Raw genomic sequence first — 26,693 nt, forward strand, 5'->3', positions numbered from 1 at the left:
CAGCAAATTCACTAGCGATGGTCATACAAAGCTAGGTATCATTAGCACACTATATCATCAGAATTATGATGCGTGCTATTTTCTGTATCATCCATCTCATCCAACTTCATGCAGATGTTAAAAAGGAGTGGAGAGAGTCAACCCCTGTGGCATGCCACTGAAGAGCACTGGCGGACTGGATCTCTCATTCCCTATCAACACCGGTTGGGGCTGGCCTTGGGTAAAGGGGCCAAACTGTGCCGCCCAACCACAGGCCCTATAACCCTTTTTAAAACCCATAATTCCTCTATGAATAAGGGGACTGACAGGAATGATGACTCAACTTTGACAGATGGCCCCAAAGGATACCATGGCTGATGGTATCAAAAGCCATTGAGAAGTCAAGGAGAACAAGGATGGATGTACACCGACATCCTGCCCTTGCCACAGATCATCCACAAGTGCAAACAATGCTGTTTCTGTCCCATAAGGGGACTTGAAACCTGCCTGGAAGGAATCCATTTCATCTAGGATCTTCTAAAATTTCAGAAGATTTTACCTTGTATATAGGTTGGAAAGAACATAGCTGGGGTCCAGAGATGGTCCCAGAATTCTCCTTAAAAGACTCTGGGAATGTGCCCTCCTGCAGTGAGAAGTGGGTCTCACTCCTGCCTGGACCCACCTTCCAGTCATTGTCCTGGAAGCTTTCACTAACCCGGAGGGACAAGGTTCTAATTGATAGATGGTTGAGGCCCTAAAGGATACCGTGGCTTATAGTATCAAAAGCCACTGAGAAGTCAAGGAGAGTAAAAGAGATGTACACTGTCATCCTCAAATTACACCAGCTGAAGCTTCTAGATATCCCAGAGGATATCCCTGAGGATGCTGCCCAGCCCAAATTCGACAAATATCCTAAATGGCTTATAGTATCAAAGTCCCGAGAAGTCACAAAGAAGCAAAAATCACATCCTGCCTTTGCCATAGATCATCCACAAGTGCAACCAATGCTACTTCTGTCCCACAGCTGGACCCAAGTCCATTTAATCCAGGATCAACTCAAATTCCCAAACATTCCATCTTCTACTCCATCACCCCTAAAATATATTTGGCAAACCAAGGTTTCCTTAAAACATCCTAGAAGATGCCCTGTCTTGCAGCATGAAATTTCTCTGTCTGAACTCGCCAGCTCCTTGGCATCCTGGAGGGTTTCGTCAACCATGGGGGACAAGCATTTTAGCATGCCACAAAGAAGCAGCTGTGGACTCAACTTCTCCTTCCCTATTAACACTCACGAACACTGATGTTCTTCCAATGATGTCCCAGGTATATATTAGCAATCCGAGTGCAGAGGCCACTCCTGATGCAGAAAAGTCTGCCAGTGGTGCACAACCTGAAGCTGTGCAAAGGTTTTCTTAGCCACGGCTTCCACCTGATCCACCTGCTCGTTTGAGCAGGAGTTGCGAGTCCAAAAGAACTCCCAAGTTGTGAACTGGGTCCACTATAGCACTCAGAGTCATTTAGTCTTGCGAGGAGGGTTCAGCCAAAGCCTGTTGTCCCCCATCCAAGACTCCAGGCACTATGAAAGGACAGCAGCAAATTCACTAGCGATGGTCATACAAAGCTAGGTATCATTAGCACACTATATCATCAGAATTATGATGCGTGCTATTTTCTGTATCATCCATCTCATCCAACTTCATGCAGATGTTAAAAAGGAGTGGAGAGAGTCAACCCCTCTGGCATGCCACTGAAGAGCAGTGGCGGACTGGATCTCTCATTCCCTATCAACACCGGTTGGGGCTGGCCTTGGGTAAAGGGGCCAAACTGTGCCGCCCAACCACAGGCCCTATAACCCTTTTAAAACCCATAATTCCTCTATGAATAAGGGGACTGACAGGAATGATGACTCAACTTTGACAGATGGCCCCAAAGGATACCATGGCTGATGGTATCAAAAGCCATTGAGAAGTCAAGGAGAACAAGGATGGATGTACACCGACATCCTGCCCTTGCCACAGATCATCCACAAGTGCAAACAATGCTGTTTCTGTCCCATAAGGGGACTTGAAACCTGCCTGGAAGGAATCCATTTCATCTAGGATCTTCTAAAATTTCAGAAGATTTTACCTTGTATATAGGTTGGAAAGAACATAGCTGGGGTCCAGAGATGGTCCCAGAATTCTCCTTAAAAGACTCTGGGAATGTGCCCTCCTGCAGTGAGAAGTGGGTCTCACTCCTGCCTGGACCCACCTTCCAGTCATTGTCCTGGAAGCTTTCACTAACCCGGAGGGACAAGGTTCTAATTGATAGATGGTTGAGGCCCTAAAGGATACCGTGGCTTATAGTATCAAAAGCCACTGAGAAGTCAAGGAGAGTAAAGAGATGTACACTGTCATCCTCAAATTACACCAGCTGAAGCTTCTAGATATCCCAGAGGATATCCTGAGGATGCTGCCCAGCCCAAATTCGACAAATATCCTAAATGGCTTATAGTATCAAAGTCCCGAGAAGTCACAAAGAAGCAAAATCACATCCTGCCTTTGCCATAGATCATCCACAAGTGCAACCAATGCTACTTCTGTCCCACAGCTGGACCCAAGTCCATTTAATCCAGGATCAACTCAAATTCCCAAACATTCCATCTTCTACTCCATCACCCCTAAAATATATTTGGCAAAACAAGGTTTCCTTAAAACATCCTAGAAGATGCCCTGTCTTGCAGCATGAAATTTCTCTGTCTGAACTCGCCAGCTCCTTGGCATCCTGGAGGGTTTCGTCAACCATGGGGGACAAGCATTTTAGCATGCCACAAAGAAGCAGCTGTGGACTCAACTTCTCCTTCCCTATTAACACTCACGAACACTGATGTTCTTCCAATGATGTCCCAGGTATATATTAGCAATCCGAGTGCAGAGGCCACTCCTGATGCAGAAAAGTCTGCCAGTGGTGCACAACCTGAAGCTGTGCAAAGGTTTTCTTAGCCACGGCTTCCACCTGATCCACCTGCTCGTTTGAGCAGGAGTTGCGAGTCCAAAAGAACTCCCAAGTTGTGAACTGGGTCCACTATAGCACTCAGAGTCATTTAGTCTTGCGAGGAGGGTTCAGCCAAAGCCTGTTGTCCCCCATCCAAGACTCCAGGCACTATGAAAGGACAGCAGCAAATTCACTAGCGATGGTCATACAAAGCTAGGTATCATTAGCACACTATATCATCAGAATTATGATGCGTGCTATTTTCTGTATCATCCATCTCATCCAACTTCATGCAGATGTTAAAAAGGAGTGGAGAGAGTCAACCCCTCTGGCATGCCACTGAAGAGCAGTGGCGGACTGGATCTCTCATTCCCTATCAACACCGGTTGGGGCTGGCCTTGGGTAAAGAGGCCAAACTGTGCCGCCCAACCACAGGCCCTATAACCCTTTTTAAAACCCATAATTCCTCTATGAATAAGGGGACTGACAGGAATGATGACTCAACTTTGACAGATGGCCCCAAAGGATACCATGGCTGATGGTATCAAAAGCCATTGAGAAGTCAAGGAGAACAAGGATGGATGTACACCGACATCCTGCCCTTGCCACAGATCATCCACAAGTGCAAACAATGCTGTTTCTGTCCCATAAGGGGACTTGAAACCTGCCTGGAAGGAATCCATTTCATCTAGGATCTTCTAAAATTTCAGAAGATTTTACCTTGTATATAGGTTGGAAAGAACATAGCTGGGGTCCAGAGATGGTCCCAGAATTCTCCTTAAAAGACTCTGGGAATGTGCCCTCCTGCAGTGAGAAGTGGGTCTCACTCCTGCCTGGACCCACCTTCCAGTCATTGTCCTGGAAGCTTTCACTAACCCGGAGGGACAAGGTTCTAATTGATAGATGGTTGAGGCCCTAAAGGATACCGTGGCTTATAGTATCAAAAGCCACTGAGAAGTCAAGGAGAGTAAAAGAGATGTACACTGTCATCCTCAAATTACACCAGCTGAAGCTTCTAGATATCCCAGAGGATATCCCTGAGGATGCTGCCCAGCCCAAATTCGACAAATGTCCTAAATGGCTTATAGTATCAAAGTCCCGAGAAGTCACAAAGAAGCAAAAATCACATCCTGCCTTTGCCATAGATCATCCACAAGTGCAACCAATGCTACTTCTGTCCCACAGCTGGACCCAAGTCCATTTAATCCAGGATCAACTCAAATTCCCAAACATTCCATCTTCTACTCCATCACCCCTAAAATATATTTGGCAAAACAAGGTTTCCTTAAAACATCCTAGAAGATGCCCTGTCTTGCAGCATGAAATTTCTCTGTCTGAACTCGCCAGCTCCTTGGCATCCTGGAGGGTTTCACAACCATGGGGGACAAGCATTTTAGCATGCCACAAAGAAGCAGCTGTGGACTCAACTTCTCCTTCCCTATTAACACTTACGAACACTGATGTTCTTCCAATGATGTCCCAGGTATATATTAGCAATCCGAGTGCAGAGGCCACTCCTGATGCAGAAAAGTCTGCCAGTGGTGCACAACCTGAAGCTGTGCAAAGGTTTTCTTAGCCACGGCTTCCACCTGATCCACCTGCTCGTTTGAGCAGGAGTTGCGAGTCCAAAAGAACTCCCAAGTTGTGAACTGGGTCCACTATAGCACTCAGAGTCATTTAGTCTTGCGAGGAGGGTTCAGCCAAAGCCTGTTGTCCCCCATCCAAGACTCCAGGCACTATGAAAGGACAGCAGCAAATTCACTAGCGATGGTCATACAAAGCTAGGTATCATTAGCACACTATATCATCAGAATTATGATGCGTGCTATTTTCTGTATCATCCATCTCATCCAACTTCATGCAGATGTTAAAAAGGAGTGGAGAGAGTCAACCCTCTGGCATGCCACTGAAGAGCAGTGGCGGACTGGATCTCTCATTCCCTATCAACACCGGTTGGGGCTGGCCTTGGGTAAAGAGGCCAAACTGTGCCGCCCAACCACAGGCCCTATAACCCTTTTTAAAACCCATAATTCCTCTATGAATAAGGGGACTGACAGGAATGATGACTCAACTTTGACAGATGGCCCCAAAGGATACCATGGCTGATGGTATCAAAAGCCATTGAGAAGTCAAGGAGAACAAGGATGGATGTACACCGACATCCTGCCCTTGCCACAGATCATCCACAAGTGCAAACAATGCTGTTTCTGTCCCATAAGGGGACTTGAAACCTGCCTGGAAGGAATCCATTTCATCTAGGATCTTCTAAAATTTCAGAAGATTTTACCTTGTATATAGGTTGGAAAGAACATAGCTGGGGTCCAGAGATGGTCCCAGAATTCTCCTTAAAAGACTCTGGGAATGTGCCCTCCTGCAGTGAGAAGTGGGTCTCACTCCTGCCTGGACCCACCTTCCAGTCATTGTCCTGGAAGCTTTCACCAACCCGGAGGGACAAGGTTCTAATTGATAGATGGTTGAGGCCCTAAAGGATACCGTGGCTTATAGTATCAAAAGCCACTGAGAAGTCAAGGAGAGTAAAAGAGATGTACACTGTCATCCTCAAATTACACCAGCTGAAGCTTCTAGATATCCCAGAGGATATCCCTGAGGATGCTGCCCAGCCCAAATTCGACAAATGTCCTAAATGGCTTATAGTATCAAAGTCCCGAGAAGTCACAAAGAAGCAAAAATCACATCCTGCCTTTGCCATAGATCATCCACAAGTGCAACCAATGCTACTTCTGTCCCACAGCTGGACCCAAGTCCATTTAATCCAGGATCAACTCAAATTCCCAAACATTCCATCTTCTAATCCATCACCCCTAAAATATATTTGGCAAACCAAGGTTTCCTTAAAACATCCTAGAAGATGCCCTGTCTTGCAGCATGAAATTTCTCTGTCTGAACTCGCCAGCTCCTTGGCATCCTGGAGGGTTTCGTCAACCATGGGGGACAAGCATTTTAGCATGCCACAAAGAAGCAGCTGTGGACTCAACTTCTCCTTCCCTATTAACACTCACGAACACTGATGTTCTTCCAATGATGTCCCAGGTATATATTAGCAATCCGAGTGCAGAGGCCACTCCTGATGCAGAAAAGTCTGCCAGTGGTGCACAACCTGAAGCTGTGCAAAGGTTTTCTTAGCCACAGCTTCCACCTGATCCACCTGCTCGTTTGAGCAGGAGTTGCGAGTCCAAAACAACTCCCAAGTTGTGAACTGGGTCCACTATAGCACTCAGAGTCATTTAGTCTTGCGAGGAGGGTTCAGCCAAAGCCTGTTGTCCCCCATCCAAGACTCCAGGCACTATGAAAGGACAGCAGCAAATTCACTAGCGATGGTCATACAAAGCTAGGTATCATTAGCACACTATATCATCAGAATTATGATGCGTGCTATTTTCTGTATCATCCATCTCATCCAACTTCATGCAGATTTTAAAACGAGTGGAGAGAGCCAACCCCTGTGGCATGCCACTGAAGAGCACTGGCGGACTGGATCTCTCATTCCCTATCAACACCGGTTGGGGCTGGCCTTGGGTAAAGAGGCCAAACTGTGCCGCCCAACCACAGGCCCTATAAGCCTTTTTAAAACCCATAATTCCTCTATGAATAAGGGGACTGACAGGAATGATGACTCAACTTTGACAGATGGCCCCAAAGGATACCATGGCTGATGGTATCAAAAGCCATTGAGAAGTCAAGGAGAACAAGGATGGATGTACACCGACATCCTGCCCTTGCCACAGATCATCCACAAGTGCAAACAATGCTGTTTCTGTCCCATAAGGGGACTTGAAACCTGCCTGGAAGGAATCCATTTCATCTAGGATCTTCTAAAATTTCAGAAGATTTTACCTTGTATATAGGTTGGAAAGAACATAGCTGGGGTCCAGAGATGGTCCCAGAATTCTCCTTAAAAGACTCTGGGAATGTGCCCTCCTGCAGTGAGAAGTGGGTCTCACTCCTGCCTGGACCCACCTTCCAGTCATTGTCCTGGAAGCTTTCACTAACCCGGAGGGACAAGGTTCTAATTGATAGATGGTTGAGGCCCTAAAGGATACCGTGGCTTATAGTATCAAAAGCCACTGAGAAGTCAAGGAGAGTAAAAGAGATGTACACTGTCATCCTCAAATTACACCAGCTGAAGCTTCTAGATATCCCAGAGGATATCCCTGAGGATGCTGCCCAGCCCAAATTCGACAAATATCCTAAATGGCTTATAGTATCAAAGTCCCGAGAAGTCACAAAGAAGCAAAAATCACATCCTGCCTTTGCCATAGATCATCCACAAGTGCAACCAATGCTACTCTGTCCCACAGCTGGACCCAAGTCCATTTAATCCAGGATCAACTCAAATTCCCAAACATTCCATCTTCTACTCCATCACCCCTAAAATATATTTGGCAAACCAAGGTTTCCTTAAAACATCCTAGAAGATGCCCTGTCTTGCAGCATGAAATTTCTCTGTCTGAACTCGCCAGCTCCTTGGCATCCTGGAGGGTTTCGTCAACCATGGGGGACAAGCATTTTAGCATGCCACAAAGAAGCAGCTGTGGACTCAACTTCTCCTTCCCTATTAACACTCACGAGGACTGGCCTTGGAGAAAGCAGTCAAACCCCAAGCAAGGCTAGGCTGCCCAGCCCAAATTCGAAAGATGGCCCCAAAGGATACCATGGCTCATGGTATGAAAAGCCACTGAGAAGTCAAGGAGAACAAGGATGGAGGTGTACCGTCATTCGGGGAACACTGATGTTCTTCCAATGATGTCCCAGGTATATATTAGCAATCCGAGTGCAGAGGCCACTCCTGATGCAGAAAAGTCTGCCAGTGGTGCACAACCTGAAGCTGTGCAAAGGTTTTCTTAGCCACGGCTTCCACCTGATCCACCTGCTCATTTGAGCAGGAGTTGCGAGTCCAAAAGAACTCCCAAGTTGTGAACTGGGTCCACTATGGCACTCAGAGTCATTTAGTCTTGCGAGGAGGGTTCAGCCAAAGCCTGTTGTCCCCCATCCAAGACTCCAGGCACTATGAAAGGACAGCAGCAAATTCACTAGCGATGGTCATACAAAGCTAGGTATCATTAGCACACTATATCATTAGAATTATGATGCGTGCTATTTTCTGTATCATCCATCTCATCCAACTTCATGCAGATGTTTAAAAGGAGTGGAGAGAGCCAACCCCTGTGGCATGCCACTGAAGAGCACTGGCGGACTGGATCTCTCATTCCCTATCAACACCGGTTGGGGCTGGCCTTGGGTAAAGGGGCCAAACTGTGCCGCCCAACCACAGGCCCTATAACCCTTTTTAAAACCCATAATTCCTCTATGAATAAGGGGACTGACAGGAATGATGACTCAACTTTGACAGATGGCCCCAAAGGATACCATGGCTGATGGTATCAAAAGCCATTGAGAAGTCAAGGAGAACAAGGATGGATGTACACCGACATCCTGCCCTTGCCACAGATCATCCACAAGTGCAAACAATGCTGTTTCTGTCCCATAAGGGGACTTGAAACCTGCCTGGAAGGAATCCATTTCATCTAGGATCTTCTAAAATTTCAGAAGATTTTACCTTGTATATAGGTTGGAAAGAACATAGCTGGGGTCCAGAGATGGTCCCAGAATTCTCCTTAAAAGACTCTGGGAATGTGCCCTCCTGCAGTGAGAAGTGGGTCTCACTCCTGCCTGGACCCACCTTCCAGTCATTGTCCTGGAAGCTTTCACTAACCCGGAGGGACAAGGTTCTAATTGATAGATGGTTGAGGCCTTAAAGGATACCGTGGCTTATAGTATCAAAAGCCACTGAGAAGTCAAGGAGAGTAAAAAGAGATGTACACTGTCATTCTCAAATTATACCAGCTGAAGCTTCTAGATATCCCAGAGGATATCTCTGAGGATGCTGCCCAGCCCAAATTCGACAAATATCCTAAATGGCTTATAGTATCAAAAGTCCTGAGAAGTCACAAAGAAGCAAAAATCACATCCTGCCCTTGCCATAGATCATCCACAAGTGCAACCAATGCTATTTCTTTCCCATAAGGGGACTTGGAACCTGCCTGGAAGGAATCCATTTCGTCCAGAATCCACTATAGTTTTTAAACCTTCCACCTTCTATATCATCCTCTCTAAAAAGAGAAGTTGTGAGACTGGGCAGATGTTCTCCAGACAGATGGACTGAGAAATTTTTTTAAAGAAGGGAACAAACCAAGTTGTGACCCATATAGGCAAAGCTATAAGTGATGGTGGCTTGGACAGACTTATCAGGCTTTGATTTACTCTTAACCTGAGCGCAAGATGAAAAAGAGTATTAATCAGTTTGATAATGATATGTGACTCAGATTCAGGTATGTTTCTCAGCCAATAATGTATCTTTTTAATTGAGTTCATACATCCAAGGCATGACTTGTTTTAATTAGTCAGAATGTTGAATTAGCCAGAGTGACTGGCTGTACATATATCAGTCAAATTCCAGATAACTACATTATCATTCAGTTTGATGTGTGAACCTAGCCTTGAACTTACTTAAGTCAGGTAGGAAAAAAGTTTACAAGTGAAATTGTGGGCATCTAAAGGCAGCAGCATTCTTCAGACTAACAGATATGCTGGATCAATTCCAGTAATTGGTAGACAGAGGCTGTTCCCGTTTTTAGGGTCAAGAATGAGATTAAGAAAATATTACCATATTTTCCTTTAAACTCCTCCAAAAGACAATGACATTCATAGACTGAATATCTGCAGTTGCAGAAGTAAACCTGTCAGTTTTCCAGGATATTTATTATGGGAGAAGAATAGTGGCTTCTAATACAAAGTTCTTCCAGTTTGAATATCTGCAAAATTAAGTTCTAGCTACCACTTTTCAAACTACCGTGTTTCTCATACAATAAGGCCGGGTCCTATTTTTTTTTGAGCCCCCCAAAACGGCTAGGCCGTCTTTTCTGGGTGACTTAATTCCCCCCTTGCATCTTAGGGTGGGCGGCGACGGCTTGGACGTTGACCTCGGAGTTGGTGGGGCACTTTGTATCAGGGTCAACGCAGGCAGCACCATATCCGGGTATGCAAAAAAAGTACTTCCTAACAGCAACCCCCCCCCACACCATTCCCCCCAATTTCCCATGTTTCAATATTGCAGAAAGCTTCATTCTTGGAGAAACAAGGTATCACTTTTCAGTATTAGAAAAAAATGGGACATCTTGAGAAGATGCCAACATGTATTTGATGGAAATGTAAGCTGTAACATCCCATTTTAAAGCAATTATTTAAAATAATGGTAGACTTACTGTAAGGATGCCATGCCATAAACCCACATCTTTTTTGAAATCCAGAACATTCACAATGGTTTCAGCTTCATGACAAAAACAAAAACAAAAACGATGTTAGTTCCTGGATGCCAGGTACAGCCAATCAAAAGCTCCATCTAAAAATGTAATTGATTCATTTTTTTCAAAAAAGAAAATAACTGTAGGACAATTTGAAGTAAATCAATTCTAACTCATTGTTTTGACCTATCTGATCCTTCATTTCTCTTTCCTTCATTGTCATTTGCATAATATGTCACAGTGACTTATTCTCCTGAAAATAGGTGGGAAATGTCAAAAATAAGAGCAGGAAATTCATAATTTCCAAAATAATGACTGTTCCACTGACAGAGATTTCCTCAAGACATGTAGGTAATAACAGATCTCAAAAACTTGAGAAGTTCATATTAATTAGAGATGAAAATTACAACTCTGAAGTTGTTCTTCATCTTGGATGACAGTCTGAAGTCTGGAAAAATCATATCCCACAGCTTTCTATCTCATATAAACTTTTGGAGGTCCTGATCTCAGCTGAATATTTGTATCCAGTTCCTCTTTTTATTAATCCTGGTTGTGTGTTGCAGCATGATGGGCATATCCAGCCTGAAATGGGCCTAGTAATTGCACAAAAATGGATGAACTGTATCATACTTATATCCTGTTTCATTTTCCTGGTTGATGCCATGGGAAGAATGAATTTTCTTTCTGAGGGATGACGTAAACTATTTTAGACCTTGCACTACAATTTCTCTGTTGTTCTCACTCACAGCAAGAGGATGCTTCAAATACTGTAAAAAAGGGCAGATGTTTCTGGAAAAATTACTGTAACAAATACAATTTTGTCCAAGGACTCTACAGTTCTGAGAAGATTCAAAAATTAATTTGGCTAAGAAATAATCTGTGTTGCTTTCCAATTTTGGGGGAAAATAGTCTAGCTCCTGGCTATTGAATAATTTTCTCCATCCAATTATTGAAAACAAAATCCAGTAAAATCTATCATGCTAAATCATTTTCTGAAGCTAGCTTACTCGTTGTTGTTTTTTTAAGTGTTGAAATACCTTCTGTGTATCCACATGCCTGGGTGAGCGCTTGACAATGGGTCAGCAATGCAATCCTTGTCACTGTCACGCCAAGAACACTTCCATCCTTACAAGTTTTGTACTGCAGTAACACAATTTTGCTCATCAGTGTCAGGGAATAACATCATTGTTGTTAGTTTAATAAACTGGAGATACCTGTCTATGCAAGATGCTCCATCGAGTCATCTCTCCATTCATATCACCCTGCTAATTGTCTATATATCCTTATCTTCCATTATCCTAGCTCCCTAAAGATCCAGACTAAGCAGCTTGGGGGTGGGGGTGGGGGAAGACCCAACTCTTATATTGATAGTTTGCCTTAATGGTTGAACAATCTTATTGAGGCCCCTTGATCTCTACAGAAATCCAAATTAAAGTATCTCCATTAGAAAGCTGCCTAGTTCTTGCTTGAACTCATCCGGTGAGAAGCAGCCTATTTGTTCCCCAGGAAACAGTTTTATTATCAAAGCTTATTAACATTAATAAGCTTTTCCTAGCCAGTTCTAGATTCTGCATTATGACCAATGGTGAGCAATTCGAAGCCTACTATTGTGTGACACCCCTTTAAATATTTCAGCAGTCCTTTCCTCTGAATTCTCTTGCAGCCTCTATCTCTCAAGTTAAATCTTCTTTGCTGCCTATCTTTGAGCCTATTTTGATTTTCTTCAAATTGGCAATCATTCTTAAAACAGAGTCTGACTAGCACAGAAACTAAGCCTGAACCATGGCCCCTTGTGACTGCAAATGACTATGAAAGATTGCGATCTAAAATTGCACTTGCCTCTTTTGCTGTAACATCAAAATTAAGCATAGGCACTATAGTGATGAAGCTCTTCAGATTCAAAAGGACAAAAGGGGGCTTGGCCCTTTTACATAACTCCTGTGGCCAACCCCTAAAAGCAGCTATGAAAGCTTTTGCCAGCTTAATATAGGATTTGATACTGTGCATTTATTTTTGTGTTCCTCTGCTTAAACTTTGGAAATAGAGATGAACTAGAAGTCCATGTAAGCTAACAAGCATATTTTGGAATAAAATGTCTTTCTTTTGTTTCTGTGGACTCTTAAACCACCAATATGTGCTAAAAGTAAAGTTGAATAATATAGTCCCACTGGCTTCTAAAAAGAACATCTGTCAGGAGTTGTCAAACTGTCTAATGATAAAATGTAGTCCCCATGTTTCTATACACATCGGTATCCATCCCTTCCCTGTAAAAGTCTGCTGAGTGCTACTATTTCTGCTCCTGCATCAGTTATCTTGATATTTAATTCATGAAAAATATTATGAACTATTCAGTTTTCTTCCTTGTTTATTTAAAGCACTTCTATTGCCTCTATCTTTTACAGAGTCTTGCACATGGTATTGTACTCTGGAACTTTTCAAATCAGCTTTTATTGAGAAGTTTCCAGTGCTGTTTTTAGAAAACTTCTGATTCAATAGACTTTGATTCAGTGGACTTCAGATGCAGCAGATAAAATCTGTCTAAATTGTATGCCCCTAGGCATGTTTAATTCTATTTGCGATTTTATACCTGTAGCTGTTTAGAATCCCATTAGTGTCAACAAGCCATTCTTCTTATTAAAGGATACCCTTTCTCATTAGTTCTTAACGCAAAGATTATTGTATAATCAATAAACATAACAAGTTCAAACATGCACCCACTAAAATGGCTATCCATTTTGCTGTTCAAAGATGAAGGGGGAAAATATCCTGTATAAATTTAGATATCAAGCTTTTTAAAATTTCCCTAACAATATTATACAAGTGCAGTTTACTATAGTTGCATAGGACTGGAACTGTTTCATATATACCTTACTATTTAATGAGTACATTGCAATATATTTACTTAAAATATTTAGTCCACTATTAATCTGGACCCAGAGTAATAGATGGAAATGATGCACATATGAATATGAATGAACAAATGTATTAGGCACATTGCACTCACCTCAATGTAAGCTGTGTCATTGTTCGCATCTTTTATGTGGGGGAACCAATCTCGGGGAGGTTTCGAAAGATGTTTTGATTCAGTCACAAACCACAGAAGCTTTGGCCAGCCTTAAAAACAAACATACAAAACCTTTTTAAAAATAACAGAAGCCATCATGCAATATTGTGGTCCACATTTCTTTCATAAAAATGACCTTTGGAAAGTGTTCTTCAGCAACTCGGAGATAACACAGAAGGGTCAGTAAAAGCTGGAACCATTAGATACAAAATCCAATTCTTGTTGAGCACACTCAACCTGAGAATTTGGCCCCAGTTTCAAACAGGCACATGAGGTGTTTGACTACACTGCCCATAGAGCCAGGTTCTGCAACCTTAAACCTTGAAGAGCCATTTGGACCCTTTTCCCACAGAAAACACCGGGGGCCTCAAAACCTGGCTGGGCGTGGCCAACTCATCATCACTCCCACCCAGTCACATGACCCACTCACCCCGCCATGCCGTACCAGCTTTTGTGGCTCCCGGTGTTTTCTGTGGGAAATGGGTCTCTCTCTCTCTCTCTCTCTCTCTCTCTCTCGTTCCCTCCCTCTCATTTCTGTTTTTTGTGTTTTACCTTCTCAGGCTAGGCGAGGAGTGACTGGGAGGGGAGGGCGAGGGGCAGGGCCAGCCAGTGGTGGGATCACCCAACAGGAAGCCATAGCAGAGGGCGCAAAGAGCCACATGCGGCTCCAGAGCCGAGGGTTGTTGACACCTGCCATAGAGGATCAACTTCATGTTCCTACAGCCTCTCTGTCTTTCCTTCTCCCTCTTCTCATGCCTGGTTGCCAAGCAGCTGGCATGTCACCATCTGCCTTTCAGAAGCTTTGAAAAATATCGAGAATGATAAGAGTGAAGGCAATATGAATGCTTCTTTTTTCATATTTTATTTTACACACACCTCCAGGACAAAATAATGCTTTCTAGCAAATTTTATTTTGCAAAGCTGAGAACGAGTGGATTTTTATTACTCCAGAACCCATGGTAGTTCAGATGACGAGGCATGGATGGAACAACATTGATCTACTGAATAAAAGTTTTGGGTTTCAAGGTCTGTAGAAAACAGGATGATTGTGAGTTGGCTTCAGTGAACTGTTCCATTTAACCTCATCCTGCCAGGAGACAATAAGGGTTCAGTCAGGCACTTCTCAACAGTATTGAGATAACAATTATGCCCAACTACAAGAACAATTGAATTGGATTAGAACAGGCAAAATAGACAGGACTGATCTGAAAAGTACAGAGATTTCGAAGACATAAAGTCAGATACCTTTTGCATCTTTTAATTAGAACAATTCTCTACTTTTGCTCATCACTGGGACACAATATTGAGTTAACCCTGCACAAACTTACCTTTAAATTGTGGTATCTCCCCTGTAGGGCTTTTAGGTAGTCCTTTATGGCATGCATCACTAGTCAAGGCTACAGTGACACCACAGCTTCCAAGCAAGAAGCCGATCTGTTGGCTACCTGCATCCTAGTTGAAAAAATAAAGCAAGGGAGAAAAAGCTTCTAAGCGAATCAATGCAAAAGCAGTAATGAAAGTTTTCCTTTAAAATATGTCTGAGCTATTAACATTTGCTTTACTTCGTCAACTATTTTTTTTTTAAAGACATCTATTATGTTTTGATCAAGGTCCTTGGCTTTCAAAGCTTCAGTGCTTTTGTAAGAACATTTTTTTGATAAAATATTTAATACAGAGAATTGTATTTTTCTTTAAAAAGCAAAAATCAGGTCATGAAAGACCCCAACTTTTCCAATCTTTGAAACTACAACTTGACGTTTGGTGCACAATTTATGACAGGAGATGAAAATCAGAATAAAAACCAGAATCAAATATGGGCACAAAGCAATCCATAAGCTAAATAGGCAGATCTTTTTATTTATCTATAAAAAGCAAGTATAAGATTCCAAACCAGGAAAAGCATTAGACTGCATTAACTGGGAGTAGAATCTATTGCTTATAGGACATGGGAATGACTTCTGAATTAGATAATCCAAAGAAAAAGAAAAAAAAGTAAATTTATGGGAAAGAGATCTAACAGCCAATAATAGTTCAGCAAATTATGTCTAAAAACAAAAGAAGGGACATGCAACACCTGTTATTTTAATTGCCTTCCAGATATCTTGGGCTGACCATTATTGTACACCAATGTTTTAGAACAGTTTGATTCTGTGACAATGTCTGCATCCTACTGGATCATAAACTATTGTATTGGTTGGACTTATGCCATACATTAAGCCACAATCTGCCCAATATTTAACATCAACACATTGCCTTGCCTCACCATTTTCACTTATAAAGGCCTTCAGAATTTAGATTATCCCAACAGAAGTAGGGGCACTTGAATTCTGTGAAACCCCAAGCAAAAAATCAACAAAATTACAACAACCATAGCATTTAAAAAAAAACCATTTCTTTCTATTTTTTTTCCTCTTCTCTCCTCACTGAAGCTAACACAGAATATTATAGTTTGGAAAACTTTAGTTAGAAAAAGCAACAACCCTATATCAACAGTATTCGGTTTCTGTGTTTCAATTTGGTCAAGTCACAGGTACTCAACAATATACAACAGCTCAAAATATACAGATAAAATCCATCACTATACCCTAGTATCTGTTCAAGATGCACCAGACAATAGCCAGACACCACGTTTTTCAAAACAGAATAGATAAGTTTACAGCAAGACTTTCATTGCATTACAAAGACATTAGCACTGGAAATCTGAAGCAAACAAAAAGCAGAAATGGAGGTTTTGTGACTATCAAGATAGTAAAAGAAAGGTCTTGAGATACAGATCAGTTTTGTTCAACAACTCAAGTTTGTTTTTTGTTTTTTAATGTATACTTAAAAGTTGTTAAAAAGCTATCACTTCTAAGGGAAAGACATGCATTACACTGTCCCCCGCATTCAGAGCCTAGCATCAACCTCTCTCTAGTCAGATTTTTTAAAATAGTATTTAATTACACAGTTGGGTTTGTATATGCTGAATATACCATATATATATATATATCCCATATATATATGGGATGAGAAACTGGTTTATGACAGATTTGTATAATCATTTCAAAGTTCAGGCACCCAACAAATTCTCAATTATATTTGCATTTTCTAATGATTAAAGTAATTATGAGATATGTATTTCCAGCTTGGCAAAGTTAAAGACATACTTTTGCAAGAAAAGTCTTCAGAAATGAGCTCTCATTTGGTTTGGCTTCTATGAAAATCCAGACAGAAGGAGGAGTACCCTTTTTAAGATAAATAGAAAGAGACAAAGAGGATGAAATCATGCCAGTTGGGGAAAAATTCTGTGCATGTTGTGCTATCAGTAGACCAAGGAGATTCATAACTAGCCAGGTCCTAAAAAATGTACAAAGTTTAAAAGGCATTAATCAAAGTTGGCATAAATATTAAAATACATCCTACATTAGGCTTAGGACTGACAACAATTGTCTACTGCTTTTATCCCTTGCTGGAATCCCGAAAATTTAGGTTGTCTTTTGGGAGGGAAGGTTGTGGGTTGTTGCTTGCTTTATCGTGAATAAACCTAGCTGACAGATCTCATTATTTTCAAATCATGTCAGTGGTTACTTAGACTCAGATTATTCACTCTGATCCTGGATACAAGTGTTCCTGGTTGTTGGTCTCTACCATTTAAAGCTTTCCCCATCAAGGTTTTTCTAATACCCCGAAGAAAATTAAAGCACATCTATTGCCCAAAGACAATGACAGAATAGGACTTCATCTGTCTTTAAAACAAGAAGTAATCAGGACTAACTCAATGTTTTATCTTGGCTACAAAGACTGGAAGGGAGAGTGTAGAAAAGTATGGCCAACCAGAGAACACTAAAGTGAGAGAGCTTGCTTCAAATAAAACAATGCATGTGCTTTCTTTGTATAGCTTGAAGTGAAAAAGGAAATAACACAGAAATAAGACAAAGAAATATCCATATACACAAAATAATATTCCTTAGGCCAATATACACTCTCAACAGTCTTCTCTGGGTCCAATTTACACTCTGTCCTGACATCTGGAGTCTAGTAGTATAATGCAAATATATATGCATGCTTAAATTAATAAATAATATTTAGCACATCTACAGATTTTCTTTCACTGCTTCTGTTTTCTATATGTTTCTCAAAAAAGCAATCTAGCAAAAATGTATGAATGGGCTGCTAATGGATGTTACAGAAAATATTTTGGAAATGATGGCAAGCTAAGAAATTAAAGGAGGGAGGAGTGTGCCTTTCCTTGCCAGTATTTTTATTGTTATTCAGCTGCTGGCCAGGTTTTAATTACAGAGAAGGAAAGTCAACCCCCCACCCCACCCTACTTTTCCACAGAGTTTCTCTGCCATATAGAGCTAATGCAACATCTGAGCAATTATAGGAGAATGTCCATGAAAACCAACAGATGTGATGCATTTTGTTGTGTCTATCTCATTTTGAGAGAAGAGATAGGAAGAGGGGAGAAGAGATAAAGCACAAATGAATGTTCTTGGGGGCAAAAATGATATGGTTTCTTTAAAATGTGGTTGTGTGGTACTTTTTATTTTTTTGGAATGCTATCTGTTATCCAAAAGATTATTCAACTTTCTCTAAAACGGAAAGCTAGTTCATATAAACATGGGCAAAGTCCATTTTAAAACATACTACTCTGCGTAGCTTTACAGAACCTAGCTCAAAAAGAAACAAGTGGAGGACAGTTATTACATATCGCAATATCTCAAGTTTTTCAGCTGCTTAATATCATACATATGTAAGGGATTCTTGTCTTGTGACGCATTTATCAGATAGATGAATTTTTAGGAACTTCATTGCCATACTCCTAGGAAAGGACCCATTCTAAGACAAGGATCATAGTGAGGAAAATAGTACTATAAAACTCTCAAGATTAAAGAACTTTGCGACCATGCCACATACATACATTTCAAACTGAAAGATGAGCTCCTAAAGACTATTTGTGTCCTCAGATTAACTCCTATAAGTCTAATGGTATCTAAGGATAGGATATAACTTTGAGAAAATCAATCACTCCAAAATATTAGCATTTGAGGGAGATTTATACATATATTTCTACAAAACAGTAGTGAAATAGATAGCTATTGTAAAAGAAGGAAGTGAAAATAGCAGACACAGGATAGTAAGAGTCATAAAGATACTTCAGAAGCTGGGATGAAGGAGACAGATGCAGTAAGCATATTTGCCCAACCTGGATGCCTTAAAAATACATGGACATCAGTTCTCTAGGTTCTCAGCTGTCATATTGGCTGAGGAATTCTTAGGGCTGATATTCACAGATGTGTAAGATGGGAAAGGGTGTTTTAAAAAGAAACTCAGGGTAGGTTAAGGATAATCTCCCAAGTAAGTAGAGATTCTACATCACTAGTCATGTTAACCGAAACTCATGGGAAGTAAAGTCAAAGAGATCAGAAGGCCTGCTTTCCTTGAGCTGAGGGAAAAAAGGAAGGCGTAGCAAGAGTGGTTGGAAAGACGATAAAAAATTAGAATAAGTTTTTGCCAAGCATCTAAGTTATTGTTCACTAGAGAAGGCTCAGAATGGAAAATGGAAATGTCTACACATCTCTAAAACATGCTGTTCCCTAATCAATAAGTTTAATATAACCCACCACTCGGATCTGGCCATATTTTTATGAGCGGGAATAAAGGTGTACAGTTGAATAAGGTGTTACAGAAGCTCCTTGATACAAGATGGAAAGGTAAAGGTAAAGAAGTCCCTGCGAGTTTTACCCTGCTAATTGTAGCCAACTTCAGAGGTTGGTATCCATGCCCTTTCTTCAGGCCATTAAGCCAATGTTGCTTCCAAGTCAATTGACCAGCATGACATCATGCTGCATTGCAAAGCATACGTCAAAACGTGGAATGTTTTTACCTTCTCACTGAAATACCTGATTTATAAGCTTCCATTTACATATTTTTGAACTGCTAGTTGGCAGGAGCTGAGGCAAGTGATGGGAACTCACTCCATCATGTGGCGTTAGGACTCGGACCACAGACCTAAGTCAGTAAGCCACGGTGCCTCTACAGGAAGATAATGTTTGAATTCCTTTAACATGCCTATTCTAAAGAAAGACTTCGAGTGTCACTTATTTCAGGCATGTTACACAGCAATACAAAAGAAGAGTTTTTAAAATAGCATACTGAACATTGCCTGCTTTCCCAGTAGCTGATATAAGAAAACCACTATGCGTTGAAAGTCTTGTGGGCAGAATAACCAGTGAGTTAGAAAGGGCTGGATTCTCCCATAAAATCTGTATTCAGTTCTGAAGTTCTCTGCAGATGGAGAAAGTACACGTTGAGAATTTCTCCAGGCAAGTGTTCTTGGGTTCTTCATCCTTATTTTAGGAATCACATTAATCAAAACCACATGAAATTATTCCACACCATTCATTCAACTCTTTCCCACTATAGTTTTATTTGACGGATGATTTTTACTCATATATTTTTGAGGCATGCAAGAAGATTATGGGGAGTTTGAACAACTGAGGGACAAGAGAAGAATTAAGGGCTCAAAAATTAAATGGCAGAACTTTCAAGCAATCTCGTAAAATTCGAGCCGCATAGGTAAGGGTAACCAAATGTATAATACAACCCTGCCTATATCATTGGTTGTCCTCCAGCACCTGCTATATATAAAACCCAGTTACAAGTGTTTTAATTAATCAGAGTCTTGGGCCCTTGCTGCCATTTCTCTTTTTTAAAAGACACAATTGCCTCAAGTTCCTTTTCAGTAAATTCTGCATAAACATGATGCTTGTTTACACAAATGTTTTTTTTGTTTTTTTACAAAAATTAATCTTGGCAAGAATTTTAGCTAGAGCAAATTACAAAATGCTTTTAGCATGCTTTTGAAAGGGTCACTAGTTTATTGTGGTATCTTTTCAACTATACGTAAAATAAAAGTGTGATGAAAAACTTAGCAGCTAGTTGTCCAATGCAGAAAGGCCTTACAGAATTTTTGTGCAAGGAGAAGGGAAGGAAAGGGAGAAATGATAGGTGTCATTTCTCTGAAGCTGTTATATCAGTGCTTCCCAAATACTTTCCTCCACTATCCAAAACTGCTTACCAAAAAATCCTTATTTAAATGTCCCTAATGTGATTTTATGATGATACACAAACCCATTTCCCAAAGAAAAGCCACTTTTATCCAATTTTGGGTAATTTAACCAGCTTTGGCAAGCAGTGTGTTAGAAAATGATTCTTGCTAAACTGCTATGTATAAAGCAAGGGCAAATATAACAAAGTTTTCCTATCCAGTTATGTCTGAAGACATGTTCTTTAGTCATGTGGCCAGCATGGCTGTACACCAAAGGCACATGGAACACTGTTATCTTCCCACCGAAGTGGTACCTATTAATCTGTTTGCATGCTTTCAAACTGCTAGACGTAAAGCACCTGATATTCTGTTGTGACTTTACTAGGTGGGACATGCCATATGTTTAAAGGGAGGAAGGGAGTTGTTTCTATTCCCACTTGAAAACCATTCCCAGTTCTGCAAACTGCCCTGTTACTTTTGCTGAATTGAAATGCTTTAATCTCAGATAGATTAGGGAATGCAAAGGGAATGGCATGAACGACATGTAGCCAGTGGTAGGTTTGCAAGGGGAGGCAAGTGAGGTCTGAGAGACATAAGTAGATTTCCAGGATTGGAAGTCCAACCACTTTTCTGTATGTTTGTGACATGCACATGGCTCCAAATGCCAGAAGATTACTAATCAAAGCAGCAAGAGGGCGTGACTTGTTGCATTAATGGCCCTTGGTCCACAACCCTGCCTATATCATCAACTAGATTTTTTGGACGGGGCTATCTAAAACATATATTTAAGCCTGCCCCAATAAATTATTTGCTAAAAGCATGATTCACTGATCACATCTTAAGCTTTTGCATTTTACTCTATCTCCTTATAGGACCAGATATACGCAGGTTATTCCTAGCCAACATGCCAATGCACAGAAAACTTGAACTTCCTAAGAAAAGAAATAAGGGATTTTTCTCTTCTTGTTGGGCTATTAAATTCCCAAATCAATATATGACATTTCATTGTAGTTTAAATTATAAAGAAAGACCTTCAACTTAATTAATATGCACCCAAAATATGGTCAGAAACTATTTTTAGCAATGCAACTGCCAACAGTTTTCAATCATTTACTTATTTCAACTGTTCTTAATATTTCCTATTTTCAAAAATGTGTTTATCATTATTTTGATCATTAGGCTGCCTGGAATTCTTTGAAAATCATACCAGAAGCATTCTTGTTTTTTTAACTGAACCCAAACAATGCTGATAGTCTCTAAAGCCATAGATGTCTTTTGGACCACCTCAGAAATTCATAATGGACATCTCTATCACCCAAAAATGTATTAATTATGCAGCTGGCTCAAAGTCTGCTCCGAAAAGAACATCCATCAGCTTACAAATTGAGGAAACAGGCTTGTCACCACTCTTAATTCCACTTGACTAGCTCTATAAAGATCCTAGTCATATAAAGCAAAGTTTAATGCTCTAGTTCCCAATCATCTCTAATTTTTAAAGAATAAATTGCCTATATAGGAAATAGCCCAGAGTTATAAGAGCAAGATAATTCCTGCCAAGTTCAGGGAGCTTAGTTTTTGTAGTATCGGCACTGCTTGAATTTTATTCACCTAAATGCAAATAAATTTAGACCTTTCTAGATAATCATCTTAGAGCTATTCTAAGCAGTTATTATTCATGGTGCCCTTTCAGGGCCATGCCACAGTAGAAAAGGAGAACCCTTGTAAAACATGGCACCTTGGACAATCCTGTCCATCAAAAATAATGGTATAATTGGCGGTGAGCTCCCTCACCTTCTCTGCACTATTCTTCAATGTGGGTGATCCCAAGTTTTGCTTAAGGTTAAGCTTCAACTCATTGAAGAATATAGCTCAAAGCTTTCTCATGGCTTTCATGGTTCCACATGCAACTGACCTTTTTATTTTTGCATGCAAAAATAATTCCTTAGGGAACTGGGGGACAGAAGCCTAAAAAAACCTGATTCTTTTCAATGCTGGTCAAATTCTATTTAGCATTCAGCTACACCTATAATTTATAACCTGTTCTAAAATAATATTTAAAAAGTAAGCCCATTTTAGCTTCCCATTCAAGTTAAGGCAAAGTCATCAGAACATGTATACACAGATGGTATACATAATCTGACAACATGTAATAAATATGTTATACTTTGATAAATACATTAAAGCAACAGTGCCATGTCATTTTTCACTTCCTTCTGAAATGCTCAAAGATTATGTCCTGAGATCTGACATTAATTCCTGCTAAGATATCTGGAAACTTATTTCTCTTACCTTTCTGGTAAGTGGCACTTCAATAGGAACAGGAACAACTTCTGCAAGAAGGCAGCCATAAAATGCTACCATAAAAGCTGCGGGATCATTGTTGGGAAAAACAAGGGCTACCTGTAAAAAAAAAAGTGGGGGGGAGAAAAGTAAACAATTAATAATACCTGTAGATGTAAATACATTTCTCAGAATGCATCTATAGCACTGCAAATAGACATCTTACCAACTAAAGCAACCAACTACAGGTGAATAGCAATGCAGGACTAGACACAGAAGTAACTCATGTGTCTTTCTTGGTTCTTGGAATCTGATATCAAGCAACTGATATCACTCTGTAGTCTGTACTCAAGAATAGCTAGGGCTTCTATCATTTGTGCTAAGGTGGCTATGATCTTTGACTAAAGAACTTCTGGGTGTTCATCCTGGAAGGAAGTCTGCCCGGTAGTTACCAGCAACAGAGCATTCTTAGTGATGGCCCTTAGTGCCTAATTCCTTCCCTTGTTGGATTCCCCCAGCAAACTAAATTCAGTTTAAGTATTTTTTTTTTAAAAAAACGTATTTTTACCTTTTGGCCTTCCAAAATAGCATGGTTATATTTCATTCTATCCCTTGAATTTTCATGACACCATGGACTTTTTTTAAAATTGGATTTATGACCTACAAGGTCCCTTCCAACTCTGTTAATCTGTATCTGTACCCAGTATTTAACGTTTTGGTATTGAAGTTATTTGTTACTTTCATCTCTATACTTATCATTAATTCCTTCTTATTGATTGGATACTTGTTTATTGATGCAGGGTGGCTTTTTGGTAATATGTGATATACCAATGTGATAAATAAGTTCACAAAACAAGTACACAAAACAAAATCCAGAATTATACATATTTGTAATTTTATACACCACTTTATGAACAATTGAGGCTAGTAATTCATAACTTCAAATAATAGTTTGTTTATTAAGAAAGGCATCAACAAAGCTTCATTGGTATTTGGTGCAAAAGTTCAAGTTGACCTTATATGAAATGACAATGTTTAAAATAGGCTTCTAGAAATGTTTACAAACAAAATATTTCATAGCCTAGCTTTGGTCCAATCACTGATGCAGAAATTGGGAGCCTTAACACAAAACTCTGTTGCACGGTAGGCCAACTTTTGGCCTGCAGGAATATCTCTCTGTATTTGTGGAACAGAGAATGCAATTAACCTGTTGTCTTGCAATACCTGTTAGATAGAGCAAAGGGAAATAATGCTCCATTGCTATCCAGGAGTCTTTTAATGCTGAAGGATAATTAGGGCTATAAGTATTGATAATAAATATGTTGGGATGCGGCTGATCCTGAAAGACCATAGTAAAATTGGGAGAAAAAAGAAACAAAGGTCCTATGGCTCTTTACTCTTGTCCTGCTTCCCTTGACTGAATACAGTTTTTATTCACTTCTTGTAGAATGGGGAGTTACTTATCTGGGTACTGGGAGAGCCTGAGCTTCATAAACCTTGGCTATGCACGCCAAAGGCCACTTCAGGCAAAGCGAAGGTGTCCAATTTATGAAAGGAGACGGAGAGGACCACGTCGCTGCCCTACAGATGTCCACAATAGCAGCCTGCGTTGCCCACACAGCTGTAGTAGTTGCACTTCTTGTAGAATGGGCGGTTACTTATCTGGGTACTGGGAGAGCCGGAGCTTCATAAACCTTGGCTATGCACGCCAAAAGCTACTTCAGCGAAAGCGAAGGTATCCAATTTGTAGCGCCTTATGAAAGGAGATGGAGAGGACCATGTCGCTGCCTGACACATGTCCACAATAGCAGCCTGCGTTGCCCACGCAGCTGTAGTAGCTGCACTTCTTGCAGAATGGGCGGTTACTCGTCTGGGTACTGGGAGAGCCGGAGCTTCATAAACCTTGGCTATGCACGCCAAAGGCCACTTCAGGCAAAGCGAAGGTGTCCAATTTATGAAAGGAGACGGAGAGGACCACGTCGCTGCCCTACAGATGTCCACAATAGCAGCCTGCGTTGCCCACACAGCTGTAGTAGTTGCACTTCTTGCAGAATGGGCGGTTACTCGTCTGGGTACTGGGAGAGCCGGAGCTTCATAAACCTTGGCTATGCACTCCAAAGGCCACTTCAGGCAAAGCGAAGGTGTCCAATTTGTAGTGCTTTATGAAAGGAAATGGAGAGGACCATGTCGCTGCCCTATAGATGTCCACAATAGCAGCCTGCGTTGCCCACGCAGCTGTAGTAGCTGCACTTCTTGCAGAATGGGCGGTTACTCGTCTGGGTACTGGGAGAGCCGGAGCTTCATAAACCTTGGCTATGCACGCCAAAGGCTACTTCAGGCAAAGCGAAGGTGTCCAATTTGTAGCGCCTTATGAAAGGAGACGGAGAGGACCACGTCGCTGCCCTACAGATGTCCACAATAGCAGCCTGCGTTGCCCACGCAGCTGTAGTAGCTGCACTTCTTGTAGAATGGGCGGTTACTCGTCTGGGTACAGGGAGAGCCCGAGCCTCATAAACCTTGGCTATGCACGCCAAAGGCCACTTCAGCCAAAGCAAAGGTGTCCAATTTGTAGTGCTTTATGAAAGGAGACGGAGAGGACCATGTCGCTGCCCTACAGATGTCCACAATAGCAGCCTGTGTTGCTCACACAGCTGTAGTAGCTGCACTTCTTGTAGAATGGGCGGTTACTCGTCTGGGTACTGGGAGAGCCTGAGTCTCATAAACCTTGGCTATGCACATCCTTATCCAATGGCCTATGGTCGATTAAGTGGCCTTGGTACCCGTAGAAGATGGTTGAAATGACACGAACAGGGCCTCTGTTCTACAATGAGATGGTGTTCTTTTGATGTATATCTGGAGCGCCCTCCTTAAGTCCAAAGTGTGCCACCTGTGTTCCTGAGCAGGGGATGAAACAGGGCAGAAGTCTGGTAGCATTATTTCCTGGGCCTTATAGAACCAGGAGTTTACTTTGGGGATGAAGGAGGGATCCAGCCATATAACCACCCTCTTTGTATGAAAAATGCAAAGATCCTCTCTGACAGAGAGAGCTGCCAGTTCTGATATTTGCCTGGCCGAAGTGATGGCCACCTTGAATGTCAGATAACACAGACTAGTAGTCCAAAGTGGCTCAAAAGGTGCCGAGGTGAGGGCCTGTAGAACTTTAGACAGATCCCAGGTGGGATACCTGTATACTACAGGTGGTTTTAAATTATCCGCACCTCTGATGAAAGTATGCATCACCGGATGGTGGATAAAGGAGTCCAAGTCTCCGTAAGTTAGCACCATGGACAAAGCAGTAACTTGTCTGTGAATAGTACTAGGGGATAACCCCTTGTCCAGTACCTACCTCCTGTAAGAAGTCCAGGATCTGTAGAATAGATGTCGCAGTGGGGTCTATGCCCTTCCTAGCATACCATCTGCAAAATGCCTTCCAGGTAGTCATAAATTCTGTTAGTGGAAGGTCTCCTGGAAGCCTGGGTTGTCTATATCACCTTCCTTGAGAAGTTGTCATTTCTCAGGAGACTCCTCTCAAGTGACAGATGGTCAAATGGAGCCACTGACATCTGGATGTTCCAAGACTCCCTGGCTGAGGGAGATCCTTTCCTGAGGAATCTCCAAGGATGGGATACTGATAGGCTCACCAGGTCTGTGTACCATGGCCGTCTGGGCCAATGGGGAGCGAGTAGCAGGATTTCTGCTCTTTCTAGTAGAACCTTCTGGATCACCCCCAGAATGAGGGGAAGAGAAAGGAAGGCATATAATAGCCCTTGGGCCATGGACTGCGAAGGGTGTTGATCTCTTCTGCTCCCAGTGTTGGAAATCTGGAGAAAAATCTGGGCAGTTGCGAGTTTGCCAGGATGGCGAACAAGTCCAGCACAGGATGGCCGAATCTCTGAGACAGGTCCCTGAAGAGGTCCCGGTGCAGGTGCAAGGCCTCTCTTGATGAGGTTTTTGGAGGGTGAAATGTCTCGGAAGTGTGGAGGAAAATCTTACTGTACTCAGGAGCCAAGAATCGGTGATGATGTTCTCCCATTGATTCACA

At 41.5% G+C, this 26,693-nt stretch overlaps 1 protein-coding gene across 1 annotated transcript in view; it reads right to left on the reverse strand.

The window, feature by feature from the left end:
- Nucleotides 1–26,693, reverse strand: part of DIP2C (DIP2 acetate--CoA ligase C (putative)) — a 370,495-nt gene that overhangs the window by 56,905 nt on the left and 286,897 nt on the right. Inside the window, exons 12-17 of the mRNA XM_087947300.1 lie at nucleotides 22,661–22,771; nucleotides 16,485–16,562; nucleotides 14,667–14,790; nucleotides 13,279–13,388; nucleotides 11,312–11,414; nucleotides 10,236–10,300 (exon numbers count right to left, since the gene is read on the reverse strand). Of these exons, the coding sequence (XP_087803426.1) occupies nucleotides 10,236–10,300; nucleotides 11,312–11,414; nucleotides 13,279–13,388; nucleotides 14,667–14,790; nucleotides 16,485–16,562; nucleotides 22,661–22,771 (591 nt within the window). The remainder of the gene's footprint in view (nucleotides 1–10,235; nucleotides 10,301–11,311; nucleotides 11,415–13,278; nucleotides 13,389–14,666; nucleotides 14,791–16,484; nucleotides 16,563–22,660; nucleotides 22,772–26,693) is intronic.

This window comes from Notechis scutatus, chromosome Z (assembly GCF_049901735.1).
Source record: "Notechis scutatus isolate UNSWTSFEM ecotype Mainland chromosome Z, rNotScu1.2, whole genome shotgun sequence".
In the NCBI taxonomy this organism is placed as follows: Eukaryota; Metazoa; Chordata; class Lepidosauria; order Squamata; family Elapidae; genus Notechis; species Notechis scutatus.